Source organism: Aspergillus tubingensis (assembly GCF_013340325.1).
Source record: "Aspergillus tubingensis WU-2223L DNA, scaffold_11, whole genome shotgun sequence".
Lineage (NCBI taxonomy): Eukaryota > Fungi > Ascomycota > Eurotiomycetes > Eurotiales > Aspergillaceae > Aspergillus > Aspergillus tubingensis.
Window position 1 is genome coordinate 650,655 of NW_023336285.1, and position 13,523 is coordinate 664,177.

The following is a 13,523-nucleotide window of genomic DNA, read 5'->3' on the forward strand; positions in this document are numbered from 1 at the left end:
CTTGGTCATTTGACAGCTATCGATTATTCAATGGTCCAGGTCATAGTCATCGCCGCAGATGAGATCTATCCCTCCAGTATGGGTAACTGACTGATATGAGAGGCCAGATGCATATTTTTGAGGATCTATTCATTGATTGGAGCTTGTTCCCGAAGCATGATCGGTCGAGGGGTGTTTCATGTTTAACTCTCCTCTGACTGAGTTTGCCTATGCAGTCATAGGTGGTCGTGCCATTACGTACCAGCTGTGATCCTGTGGTCAAAAGCTTGGAGTGATGAATTGAGGTCTAGGGAATTCCTGGTCAATGTATATGCTTTCTTTCCGTGGCATTTATTTGGCCAGATGTCGAGAGTCAGTGGTACTCCCTATGACCATGAAAATCTGATGAGCTAGGTCAAATGTAGATGGTCCAGTGTCAATATTACAGGCAATTTGCATATCTGCACGTGTTTGGGATAGGTTTCAAGTAATCCACGATAATCAATATAATTAAGAGCCAAGGAGAGAAAAATAACAGTAGCATTCTAGATCAGAAGACAAAAGCCAGAACTCCTCGAGGAGGAGATACACTCGTAAACCCAGGGACCCAATTCCACTATAATCATACGATGATATATCATACCACCACATCACATCAATCAAGCCTAGTTATGGGGTGATCGGCTGTTGATTTTCAGGTATTATCAGTATGAGGAACTTTGGCACGTCGAGATCAAACATTGTCACTTACGATCACAACTGGATTCTGGGGTTCTCTTTGCCCTCGTTGATGTGGCGATCATCTTGGTTGTCGTGGTTATCCATGACATGAATGCCGCCCAGGAGCTGGTAATTATTGACAGGCCTGTTGTGACTTGGCCCAGTAGAGAGGGCTGCTCCTAATGCGATGAAAAAGAAGACGTAGGCAACGAAAGGAAATTGCATTGTTTCCTGTCAAGTGAAGATTGCAGATGGAGTTTCGCAGTATGACAGCAAGATAACGGATGCGCCGGGAAGAAGAGACTGGTAACCAAGATAATATTCGCTACTGAGTGGCTATTGGCACTCATTAAATAAGTTTATCGGTTTGGATAGTCCTACAGTAGACAGAACAGGCAGGCTTCTTCCCCCCCCCCAAATGTGATAAGCCACAGTGTGAACTCACTATGGCTTCGTACACTAAATGGCTTTCGTTAAATTGGTTGTCTTTTCTGCATCCCAACCAGTTCTGTATAACGACTAGTGACTCTCTCTTGCAGACTTTAATCCGCTGTTTCTGGCGACAGTTAACTAGTAGTTCTCAAACCTGCGACAAGTGCCGATGCCCTAATGCAGCCAGACCCCGCCAAATAGGTTTGTACCTGAAGAGCTTTGATTGAAAAAAACAACCTATATTGACAGTCAAGAACGTATCAGAACAAAACGGTCAAAAACTTGTCTGCACGAATACTAAGTACGGAGAACGTTTCAGCAAGGGGCATAATATATGTTAGATGGCGCGCCTTGACTTGACAGGTCACAGGGTTTATTCACTAATGACATGTATATTCCCATTTTGAATGAGGTGTGCAGGAGGCTCATAATCCCTCATAAAGTTCACTATTCTATCAGCATGATAAAGTCTGAGATTCTATCATTAGCCTTTAATGCCTATGGCTATTTATAAATTATTTAGCCACACAAATCTGGCCATTGTATAGTGACATTTGTGCACCTTTATTTACCTTTGCTACTAGATATTTAGGTATCTCTTGAATGGCTATTTTATCGGCCTCATAATTACATGAAAGCTGGCGCAGGAGTCCTCTACCTAATGCATATGAGCCAGAGCTCGACAGTGACTGTATTTGCGTGAGAAAGGCGGTTGATTCCGGGTCAAACCTACCATGGTACTGATGAAAACATGCTCTTCAGGGGCCGTGGACAGTATGTGACATGTCTTCCAATCAGTGGGCTCATTTGGTGAACCGGATAAGCCCAGTCGCTAAGCATTTGCTTAGTAGACAGGAGCTCTGAAGAATCTTGATCAATAAAGCATGGCATATATCAATAGTCGTATTGCTAAGCAATCTTTCTGCACACATATTGACCGCAGCTTCGGGAAGCTACCTACTTGACTTTTTTTTGAACGGCCTAGAAAATAGATGCTTTCCCCTGATGAAGAAGCATGTAAGTGCATTGGATTGGCACAACACTTCGTACCCCGGACCTATGCCATCACATTTGAAAAGCCCATAACGTAAACAACGGTTGGGCGGCCCATCATGCTGTCCCATATAAAAGATGTCTTCTTGATACTATTATATCTCTACCAATACTAGATTTGAGAAGCTCTCACTTTACCTATAAAGTATATATATATTAGAATAACTAACTCATAGTTTCCAGACTTTCATAATAATTTCTTATTTGAAATATATCGGACTTTCATCAAATACACATAAAATACAGATGTCATGATATATCACACTACTAAATAAACGTGAGTTGATTTTTGAAGAGCGTTTAATAGTTTCCTATATTATTTATAGAGTGTATATAAAGCTTGAATTTGCTCAGGCTTCTAATTGTTAAGATATAATATATGTTTAAGAAGGATCTTTTGTGTAGGATTACCAGATGGGCGGCCCGACCTTGTGGGCCGTCCAAGCATTGTTTACGTTATCTGATAAGAAGGAGATTACCTACGAGTTAGTGGTGCCTATCAACAATGGACATATGACAAAGCACATATTGATGTGAGACCATGATCTTTTGACAAACTAAGGAGATCAATAATACACGTTAGGTTCGTAAATCACATTAAAACTTGGAAAATGCATTCATATCTCCGCAGCTGCCACACTAAGAGCCAGCTAGGACCAATATTTCCCGTTCATTGTCATATATCATGCAATTATTGGCCGCATACTACGCTGACAAGCAATAACAACGAGTGGAAATTAGCCCTAGGAAAATCCTCAAGTTCAAGATAAGGCAGCTCATCCGAAATGATTGGTCCCTGTTATTTCTGCGTTTTGGTGTTTCTGTAAGCCTCTCCCAACTTTCTGGAAGAATGGGTTTCAGAATGCATAGTCAATCCAAGTTTTGTGAATTGTCCAATCAAGAGTCCAAAAGGCTCACAGAGGATGAAGAGGAAAGCCATTCTGTATCCTACTCGAAAAGGCGATTTTCTTATATATGTATTCTTCATGTTATCATCTTTCTTCTGTGCCTTTCTGTTGCGATGTCAGGATGGATGAGGCACCCAGCTACCCCTACCGACCTTGACTGTGCTACGCAACTTTCGCCGTACTGTTAGTTTTGTATTCATCTATTCCTCTGTATTTTGGGATACTTACCAGCATATATAGCGCCCCTGGTTGGTCTTGTTGAGTACGAGGATATCAGGTTCCAAGGTGACCTGCAGGACGTGAACCCATGGAAAGGAAAACCGAACCCTGCTCTGGATGAGGCATGGGAGAATATTACACATAGTAGGCAAAAGCCTCAGCTAACAACTATGTGTATTAACATCGTATAGTGTGGAATATCCAAGTCTCCGGTGATGACATGCTTCGCATGAAGAAGCCACTGAATCAAGTCAAAGCTCCTCCACATCTCGGCGATGGTTATGTTGGTGGAATTGAAGTTTTTCACCAGGTATGAACGTTTATCAAGATACAGGCCTTTTTTGGGCAAACTTGCTAAATCCTACAGCTTCATTGCCTCAATCTCATTCGTCAGTACACTTATTATGACTACTACATGCAGCCTGAGAATGAGCCACTCTCATTTCAGACCTCTCCAGGGAGACTCCGCGCACACATTGGTAAGCTGTCGATGGGGGCCTTGATTTCTTGATTTCATGTCTAACATGCAGCAGATCATTGCATAGATATATTAAGGCAGGTGATCCAATGTAATGGTGATGCTGGAGTCGTAACAGGAAGTTGGGTAAAGGGCTACAGTAGACCACAGGTTGACTTTAGCACCTGGCACAAGTGTCGTAAGCTTCAGCCTTTTATCGATTATCAGGAAAAGGCTGTGCTGGACTATGAGCCCGTGAAGCCCCTGGATGCTTTCGAGCTTGATGATAGGCCGTGCAAGCATGTCCCCATGGACCAAATATGTCCCTAGCAGTGGTTATCGCTAATTGTAGAATTAAATGATCTTTGTAATTAGAGTAATCTTACTACTCCTGCGATATGTATCTCATGATTATTATCTTAAACTTATATGTAGTGAATAACTACACACAACACTGACACTTAGTTCCATAATCTTTGATAAGACTTGGCTCTTCAGACATTTGCACCAGGTCTTGCTGTCATGCAGTGATGACCTTGTATGTGCTGAGACAATATGAAGTATCATACGGAGGTAGCAGATTAGGGTCGCCTACCCCGCGCAAATTGGCCCATGTGATGCCTTTATGCCTTAGGCACGAAGAGTGGGAGAGAAATCCGCCGATCAACCCTGCAATTGCTCCACATCTGCCCGTCCCCAACTTGTTCTTCTTTTTGAGTCTCCGGGATAGGACTTCCAGAAGATTTGGAAATGGCCTTGTACTTCAGGGCCGCGTACTCAATCCAGACGACGGATAAGCCATCTGCCGTCCACCATAGGGAGTAATACCGAGCCGTCTCCCTGCACCCTTGAACCTTGATCCATCACAAGTACTATAGCTGACGGACAACGGTCTGACAGGCATTCCTCCTTAGGCTTTATTCTCTTACAAGTGGTCGGGCTGTCTAGTCTGGGGCTTATGACTGAGCTCACCAGGTTTCTGGAATTCCTCCAGCGATTGATCTTGTCCGCACTACTCTTTGGCATCTGCAGCAAGAATTCTCGATACAAAGGCACTTCAAGGATAGGGCCAAGGCTAACGCAACCAGCCAGAATGTACCTCGGGAACTGATCAAGTGCCCTGGATGCTTGGAACGCTGATCAGGAACATGGTTGCGATTATTCGCTCCGATTGGCGGCTGAATTAACCATGACCCATGGCTATTCCGAAGGACGACTCCAAACCCATGGCTCTCCACGTTTGTGATTGCGCTTACATGGGCAGGGAAATTTACCTCCTCAAGACCCTGACTTCGTCAGTATGCATCACACAGAGAATGTTTCATGGACTTGTCTGGGGTAAATTAGTTATCAACTTCATAAAGTGACTGGTGGTGCCATGACGGACGTGTCGAATAAGGCTGGGTCCGTTCCCTCATTCTAACGGTTCGGCCTCATTTTTGGGAGCATCGATCAATTTCTGTCTTGGACTAAACCCCCGAGCCCGCCAGTGTTTCAAGATCCCTGCGGTTTAGAGTTAGGCATCTGACACAGCAACCGACTCCGAAGCCAAACTTGCTCATGAAGCGGATTGATGTTGTTTTTGTCCCGCAATAGTAAGATGCCGCTTGCATCATCTGGGAACGCGTGCTCAATCCCATTGCAAAACCTGGTTCATCGATGATCTCATCCGATCAACCCTCACGGACGGCATGTTGAACCCCTATGCCTATCAGCATATCACCTCTTCGCGAGCATCACCCATCGGCAGGCATATAAAGAATCCTCGTGGTCCCCGTCCCCTACCGACCGTACATCAGGCTTCATCGCTTCCTTTCCTTCAAACCTGACAGTAGTAGCTCTCAGGCTCTTCAATTCTTTCTTTCAACAACACTTAGGACAACAACTACTGCAATGAAATTCCAACACGTCGCACCGGTGTGCCTTGCGGGCTGTGCCCTGGCCTTGCCGACTCCGGTCGAGAAGAGACAGGATCTCTCCGACCTCCTTCCGTTCCCTATCCCAAGCAATCTAATTCCGACTGGCCTTTCCCTTCCGTCTGGCCTCTCCCTCCCATCCGGTCTCTCCCTCCCCTCAGGCCTCCCCAGCTTCTCTCTGCCTACGGATCTGTCCGACCTAGGCTTGAAGCGCCGGGACGTGCCTTTCTCTCTGCCCTCTGGTGCTGCACTCCCTACAGACTCCCAGGGACTGTCTCAGCTCCTGCCATCTGGACTTCCCGACCTGTCCGGCCTTGGCATCACCCTTCCCACCGGGCTTCCATTCGAGAAGCGCCAATTCGGCGGTGGTGGGGCCCCTGGAGGCGGATCCTCTGGTGGTCCATCCTTCGGCGGTGGCTCTGGAGGCCCGTCCCTCGGCGGTGGTGGAGACTCTGGCTCATCCTCCAGTCCCTTCGGAGGCCTATCCGGCTTGGGTGGCGGTGACTCCTCTTCTTCCGACTCCTCCAGCCCCTTCGGAGGCCTACCCGGCCTTGGTGGTAGTGGCTCTTCCTCCTCCCAGTCCGGCGGCTCTCCCTCACCCTCCAGCGGCTCATCCTCCTCCGGCGGAATCCCCGACTTCCTCAACGGCCTCGGAGGCTCTTCCAGCGATCCTTCGAGCTCTGCTCAGCCCTCCAGCGGCAGCACTCTTGGCGGTCTCTCCGGTATCTTTGGCGGGCTCGGAGGCGACTCTTCCCAGTCTTCCAGCAGCCCCTCTAGCTCCTCTCAACCCTCCAGCAGCGACCCGTTCGGCGGTCTCTCTGGTATCCTAGGCGGGCTCGGTGGCGATTCCTCCCAGTCTTCCAGCGGCCCATCCAGCTCCTCCCAGCCCTCCAGCAGCGACCCCTTCGGTGGACTCTCCGGCATCTTGGGCTCTCTCGGGGGCGGCTCCAGCTCCTCCTCGTCCACGGGTGACTCTTCCAGTCCCTCTCAACCCTCCGGCGGCGCTGCCCCTCCCAGCCAACCCTCCGGCGGCTTCCCTAACCCCTTCGGTGGCTCCTCTTCCTCTGACTCCTCCGCCCCGGCTCAACCCAGCGGCGACGCCCCCAAGCCCGAAGCAAGCGGCAGTGCCCCCCAGCCCAGCGCTGCCTTCCCCAGCATCAGCATCCCCGAGCCTACCGGCGGCAGCAGCAGCAGCAGCAGCTCTTCCGACTCCAGCGACAGCGACTCTTCTTCCTCTGCGTCGGACTCCGAGCCCTCTCTCAGCCTTCCGACTCCGTTGGCGTTCTCGCCCGGTGGTCTGAATCTCCCGGCTCCTTCGTCTAGCTCTGCTATTCCTACTAGCTCGGCTGTTCCTACTAATGCGGCTGTGCCGACTGCGCCGTCTTCGTTTAAGCAGTTCTTTGCTTAGAAGATGGTCGACACGGGTTATACACAGATGGGTGGGATGGGTGGGTAGAAGTAGGTAGATGGGATGAACGGGCGGAGGAATTGAGGTGGTGAGGATGGATTAGGTGGATGTGATGATGTCATGCTTGCTGGTCAGGATATGAGGATATGAAATTTACATAGTAGTTCTTTTGTTGAGATGGTTGTGGTGTGTACCTAGATTGACAATGAGATGGATGGTCAGTTGGTCGTTTAAGTGTGGGTTCATACGGTAGTAGTAGTCTGTTCTGTGGATTGATCTTTGGTATTTCAAAACGTCTTTGTTTTAGGGAGGTAGCCAAGGTGGAGGAGTGATTAGAACCGTCCTGGCTGTCAAACAGGTGATATATATGCCATGCGCAGTCCTCGGGTCACATTGAACGTATCCAATTAGTTGCCTTAATATGTAAAACCAAACAGCATTCTATATCATGCAAACCTATATAGAATACCTAGCTTAAAAACCTATAGACCCTTCATCAGTCATCTACCGATACTCTACAAACCCACAATATTCCGCTGATTCTATGTATGCGAGTAACCATCACGAACTAGTAAACTCTAATATACACATCGCAAGTTGGACTTCTCAACACCTCCTCAAGGAAGCCAAACATCCACCTCTAACTCCACGCGGTGTTCCGCAAACGGCAAACTCTCGATCCCCACCGTTGTGAAAAGCGCCTGGTGATTCGGGCACGCTTTCTTGATGTGTCGCACCATGATTGCCCGGGCTTCGTCCCGCACCGCAGACAATCCAACAACGTAGGCGTGCAACTTGACGACATACCCCGCCTGTTGGAGGGTCCGCTCGATGAGAGATTTGATATTCTCGAATGCCTGGGCAACTTGATCTTCCAGGTCAGGAGAGGTCTGAGACGTGTATGGATTCATTCCCGCTAGGAGTTTGGACGGTCAGTTGAGTACTGGCCTACGGGATAGGTACGCGAACTTACTCTGGCCGGTGACAATCAGGCGGTCACCAATGATGCAGGCATCGCTGAAGCCGTATAGCTGGCGGCATTGCTCCCCGAAGCTGGGCAGGGAGTAGTATGTGAAAGAGGACATGGCGAGAGACCAAGTGATACTATATCTCATGAAATTGATTGGAGATAGATACTCTCAACTATAGGTATTTCGTCACTCTTATACTTAGATTAGAGCACTATACAGCAGCCAAGTCCGAGATAGAATAGGTTAACTAATCAACTATGGCTCCGCTTCGTCAGCGGAGGGACCAGGATACTTTGGATCTGAAACCCGTCGAATGATGACAATATGATCTTCAACGACCAAGCACCGGAGACTTGGCCCTTAGATATTATGAAAATAATGTACGTATCATCATACTTTCGCCCAAATCTTCCCCTTGGACAGGTAAAGGCGAGCCAGAGCATAGAACAACGTCCCGCCCGCAAGCATCACACCGGTGAAGACCTGCAACTTCCAGTACTCGCCATCCACCGCCGCAATCAAGGAACCACCGATAGGGCTGCCTACAAGGGCCGAGATTGACATGAAAGCATACAGCGCTCCTGACCGTGTGCCAATCTCATGGATATTCGAGATCTGGGCGACCAAGGCTGGGCTGAGTGCCGTGTATGTGCCCGAGCTGAATCCAAACGCTGCAGCGAACACGATGGCCGTTGCGTTGGAGTGGCCGGGGAGCCATAGCCCGAGGACGAAGATTGTCGACAGGCCCGCTGCGCAAATTGAGATGTTGAAGTTGCCGAGTTTGTCTGCGGCGTAACCTGGTAGGATTCGGCCGATGCCACTACAGCGTTGGTCAGCAAGCCCGTTTTTTTTTTTTTTTTTCTTTTTTGATGACCGAGCTCTCCCAAGCTCGAGTTTACTTTCGTTTACTTTCAGAGTTGACATCTTACCTTGCAGCATTGAATATCGAGACTAGATACCCGGCGAGACCCGTACTCATCCCCACATGCTCGCCGTATGTGACCATGTAGGTAATAGGAATAAACATCCCCATCGAATACAAGAAGCTCGCCAGCGTCACCAGGACGAAGGGCACATCAGTAAACCCCTTGAAGTAACTAGTCAAAGTCAAAGCCGTGGGTTTCGGCCGCAAACGCGAGCGAACAGTCAAATTCGTCACAGCCAGCAATCCCAGCATCAAGAAGGCGCATATACGCATCGCCCAACCAAATCCAAGTCGCGTGATGATGTGATCAACCAGGATCGGCATGATAACGCCACCTAGGCTTGAGCCGCTCGCGGTAATGCCCATTGCCAGAGCGCGCTTTTGGCGAAACCAGGTCGCCACGCAATTGAACGAGGAGTAGAGGACCATGCTTGCGCCAAGGGGGCTGCAGATCGATTGGGAAAGAATGAACTGGTAGTATTGTGAGGACAGCGAAGCCATCATTAATCCGAATACGTGTAGCAGGGATCCTGTGAGGAGAAGCCATCGGGGTCCGTATGCGTCAAATAGCCGGCCAACAAAGGGGCCCTAGGGGGTGATTAGATGAGTCAGTTTGGAAATTTCTCAGTTATATTCTTCTTTTATTGAGAACTCATGGCAACAATAGAACATTAAACGCGGATGAGAATATGTAACTTACCGTGATGAACATCATGAACATAGATATGGCAGGAATCCACGACACTGTGCTTGCCGACAAGGTTCGCAGCTGGTGGGTTTGATAATATGCCTGGAAAATGCCCACGCCTGCGCAATACATAATGAATAAGCCAAAGTATTTCAAGAGTAGATATGTGGCTCACAATTTGTCCAGCCGAAGCTCGTAAATAGTCCAAAGAACGCTCCGACTACTACGAGCCATGCACGGAGACCGCCGTCTGGGAAGTCATTCGACTTTGTCTGTGAAGGGCCTGTGTCCTGGCATTCCTTCTCGTCGGTACCGTCTTGTGTATCCATCCTGGCAGCGATGAAATATTTCAATGGGTGGATTGAATGATTTGGCAAGAAAATTGATATGAAAATGTGGAATCAAAGACGAGGAACCTTGATCCGGATTCGTTTTGTGCTTGCACTTGCGTCAGGTATTTATATTACTGCAATGAAGCTGTGAGTTATTGATCTACTTCTATATCAATCAGAGACTAGATCTAATCAAGTATAGTCTGTGGGGAAGGAGATGGATTCTAAGCAAGCTGATTGGATCGGAGGTCCGCGGTGGTCCGAGTGACCAGGGACATCAGCATATTGAGTCATCGATAACATCAATAACTATATCCACGTCCTCCCCACAAGCAACTTTCCGTGCACCAAGAGATTGCTTATGTACCTAGAGATGCACTCGCTTAAGCGGCCAATCCCTGACCAGGCCGTAGGGCCGACAAAACGAAGTGCTTGGCAACAGCCAGCGTCATGTGAGTTCTGCCGGCTCAAGAAGATCCGATGTGACAAGCAACGCCCTTGCTCCAGTTGCGTAGCTAGAGATACAACCTGTGAATATGTTACATGTAAGCTTAGTTACAATGGTGCTTATTCTTGGAAGTTGACCCATGCAGTGGCAGGAGGGACCCTGCATCCAGCGGTCCAAACAGGTGTCAATGATAGTGCCCCGGCTACGTACATAGGCACTCCGTCGTTAGAAAGGTCTGCCCTCAATAACTACGTGATTTGACCAATTGCGCTAATTCTCACTCAGAGATATCCAGGAGGTTAAGGAGCGCTTGAAGAGGGTAGAACAACTGTTGCTGGAACGTCAGAGCCCACTTCAAGGCTCAAATCCGGGGGACGTAGATTCTCTGGTTATTACTCCCCAGCCTGAATCCAAGGCAGTATTGCGTAATGTTAACCACGAGGAGTGGGACAATCTGGAATCCATTGCAGCGTCCCCGCAGACTGAAGGATTGAAGGATTCGAAAACTGAAAACAAAAGTCTACAGAGCCAAGCACCCTCGGCAATAACGCAGGAGTGCGGTATAGATCGGCAGCTCCCTCCGGTTGACACAGCTAAGGCACTGCTTGAACACTACGTTCAAGGAGTAGACTATTTGGGTCGTGTAGTCCATGCCCCATCGGCACGCAGTCTCCTTGAAAGTGTATATTCTCAGCTGTCACAGTCAACCAGTCCTCCCGCCGAAAGTATCATATTCCTTCTAGCCATATTTGCTTCCGCGTCATTCTATCTAGAATGTGGGCAGCTCCATCTATCATCTGACGGGCTACACCTGCACGCAGGACAATCCCACCGTTGGAAAGAGACCACTCTTCAGCACATGTTGCAAATAGATCGGCTTTTCTCGTGCTCAATGATGTCATTGCAATCAGCTTTGATTATCTTAGTTCTTCTTTGGGATTCAGAAGGGCAATCAAAAAGATTTCATACTCTGAAAAGCCTCGCGTATGCGAAGGCAATTCAAATGGGGATGCATAATGTAGATGCAGGATCGTCAGACGTTGGGCAAGATCTCGAACAGGAGATGAAGCGCCGTTTATGGTGGCACCTCACTTGTACAGATTGGTTAGTTATATGCATGCTTTCAAAAGCAGACTGAATCTTTATGACTAACCATACTACTCACATCTCAGGTTACTTGGAAGCGCACCCGGCCCACAGCAGGGTATTTACATGATCAGCCCTCACCATACGACGGTCAAGTATCCTGCCAATATCGAAGACGAAGATCTGACCGAAGAGGGTATTCATCGATACCCGAAACCCGACCGTCACCCAACATCGATGTCATTCTTCCTCTGTCGTCTCAAATTCGCCCAACTCTGTCGAGAATCCATGGACGCAATTCAACATGCAAAGACTACACAACCATCACAACTCATATACCCGCTCATACTGGAAATAAGCGACAAGTACATGTCTTTCCTCAGGGAGCTACCGTGGTTCTTCCGTCTTGAAGACGAAGAAGACGAGGCGAAACGTACAGACTTGACCAAGAAGCAGCCCTACATCTCGCATCAGCGCGCTGTGCTTCTCTATGGCATTTACTCACGCCTGGGTCGCCTCCACCGCCCGTTCGTCACCAAAGGTATCGCCGACCCTGGCTTTGCAGGTTCATACAATATCGGTATCGAGTGCGCGGAGAGACTCCTACGGATCCGTCGCATGACGGCGGTCCACGGGAGTCAGCTGCTTGACATATTCGGCCGCTCGCAGAGTGTTGACCAGCATACTTTCAATGCTATGCTGCTGCTCACAATAGATGTGATGGCGCATCCGAACTCGCCTGATTCAGAGCGCCGCAGAGCGGACGTTATTGAGAAATGCCACATCTTGCAAGATAAGCATGTAAGGTTGGGTCAGCCTGCGAATGGAATTAGTCGAGCCGTGCAAATGCTGTTGGATATCGTGCGCAATTCGAACAGGCCCCACATCAAGGACAAAGATCGTATTGACAGCACCGGTCAGGTTGGCTCAAATACTGCGCAAAGTATAGATAGTCTGGTGGTTCCGGATCAATGCACGATGGCATCGGAAGCATCGTATCAAACGGCGTGGATCGACGAGTTCCTTTCAATATCTGATGATCAAGATATGGACACCCTTTTCGATGAGCTCTGGGGATCTTACTCAGAGACGAGCATTCCATCTCGGGAGGGCTTCTTGAACCGGGAGGGGCTATCCTAGTGGCTTTGATGGGGCACGTCGTCGTATAAGGGTATTAGTGTTATGTTAAGAGAGGACAAACTCGAGGCTACTTGAGATACAGGCATAATTGACTTGTACTCGCTTATCAGACCAAAGCGGCCAATATCTTCTTCACAGCGCCAAGAGCCCTGACCTACAGACCTGGTCCGTGCAGGTGTCTTGACCCAAACCCACCAATAGCACCTCCAATCCTCCGCACATGAACCCTGCATAGGCCATATCATGGTCACAAGAAGCGAGATTCATGCAGGCCTGTGCATGAATACTATGTAGGACAGAATGACCCTAGTGACCAATCATATCACAGATACAGTAGCACAAGCATGCATGTCAACCTCAGCACAGGCCAGGAACTAATGCACGGTGTTGCAGGACGATGGCTCTAAAATGTAGATCATCACGTGGTGTGTCCAATCATATCCATGGTTACCATCTACAATGACCCACAGGATATCTGGGGGTGATTGGACTTGTCCGGAGCCTGGATTTCTGATATTTTCGGGGGGAAGACTACTGCTTCGTATTATGGAGGAAGAAACATGTTTATCAGTTCTAGCTAGACTACTGCATTATTCTCTAGCTTCGAAGGAGAAAAAAGCACAGAAGGCAACCTACTATCCCTCTCTCAGAACAAGAACTTCTAATCCACACTTAGCACGGTCGCATATTCTTGATTCTGGTCTTTTGTTGATAAAAATGGTATAGCTGCTCACTAGAAGATAATATATTACTTATGTATATGTTGCATCAAGGCATATTGACGATGACCAGCTCGACACCATGTCTTGAACACCCGCAGCACCGAATTCCATCTCCATCG

The 13,523-nt window shown here is 48.4% G+C and overlaps 5 protein-coding genes across 5 annotated transcripts; 3 read left to right on the forward strand and 2 right to left on the reverse strand.

Moving 5' to 3' along the window:
• Positions 1–3,205: 3,205 nt before the first annotated feature.
• On the forward strand, positions 3,206–4,098 carry AtWU_09562 (oxidase ustYa family protein; the record flags this gene model as incomplete). The annotated part of the gene is made up of 5 exons (XM_035504668.1): positions 3,206–3,275; positions 3,333–3,455; positions 3,503–3,621; positions 3,679–3,790; positions 3,845–4,098. The coding sequence occupies 5 exons, from the start codon at positions 3,206–3,208 to the stop codon at positions 4,096–4,098; spliced, it is 678 nt and encodes a 225-aa protein (XP_035360561.1).
• Positions 4,099–5,661: 1,563 nt separating this feature from the next.
• Positions 5,662–7,092, forward strand: AtWU_09563 (tryptophan synthase, beta subunit; the record flags this gene model as incomplete). Its single annotated transcript, XM_035504669.1, has 1 exon — positions 5,662–7,092. The coding sequence occupies one exon, from the start codon at positions 5,662–5,664 to the stop codon at positions 7,090–7,092; it is 1,431 nt and encodes a 476-aa protein (XP_035360562.1).
• A 617-nt stretch (positions 7,093–7,709) lies between these two features.
• Positions 7,710–8,177, reverse strand: AtWU_09564 (endoribonuclease L-PSP/chorismate mutase-like protein; the record flags this gene model as incomplete). The annotated part of the gene is made up of 2 exons (XM_035504670.1): positions 7,710–8,008; positions 8,066–8,177. 2 exons carry the CDS (start codon positions 8,175–8,177, stop codon positions 7,710–7,712), a joined length of 411 nt encoding a protein of 136 aa, XP_035360563.1.
• Positions 8,178–8,453: 276 nt separating this feature from the next.
• Positions 8,454–10,005, reverse strand: AtWU_09565 (putative MFS monocarboxylate transporter (Mct); the record flags this gene model as incomplete). Its single annotated transcript, XM_035504671.1, has 4 exons — positions 8,454–8,883; positions 8,993–9,576; positions 9,689–9,795; positions 9,852–10,005. The coding sequence occupies 4 exons, from the start codon at positions 10,003–10,005 to the stop codon at positions 8,454–8,456; spliced, it is 1,275 nt and encodes a 424-aa protein (XP_035360564.1).
• A 376-nt stretch (positions 10,006–10,381) lies between these two features.
• AtWU_09566 (Zn(II)2Cys6 transcription factor) lies at positions 10,382–12,682 on the forward strand (the record flags this gene model as incomplete). The annotated part of the gene is made up of 5 exons (XM_035504672.1): positions 10,382–10,553; positions 10,602–10,689; positions 10,742–11,232; positions 11,479–11,560; positions 11,629–12,682. 5 exons carry the CDS (start codon positions 10,382–10,384, stop codon positions 12,680–12,682), a joined length of 1,887 nt encoding a protein of 628 aa, XP_035360565.1.
• Positions 12,683–13,523: the final 841 nt, after the last annotated feature.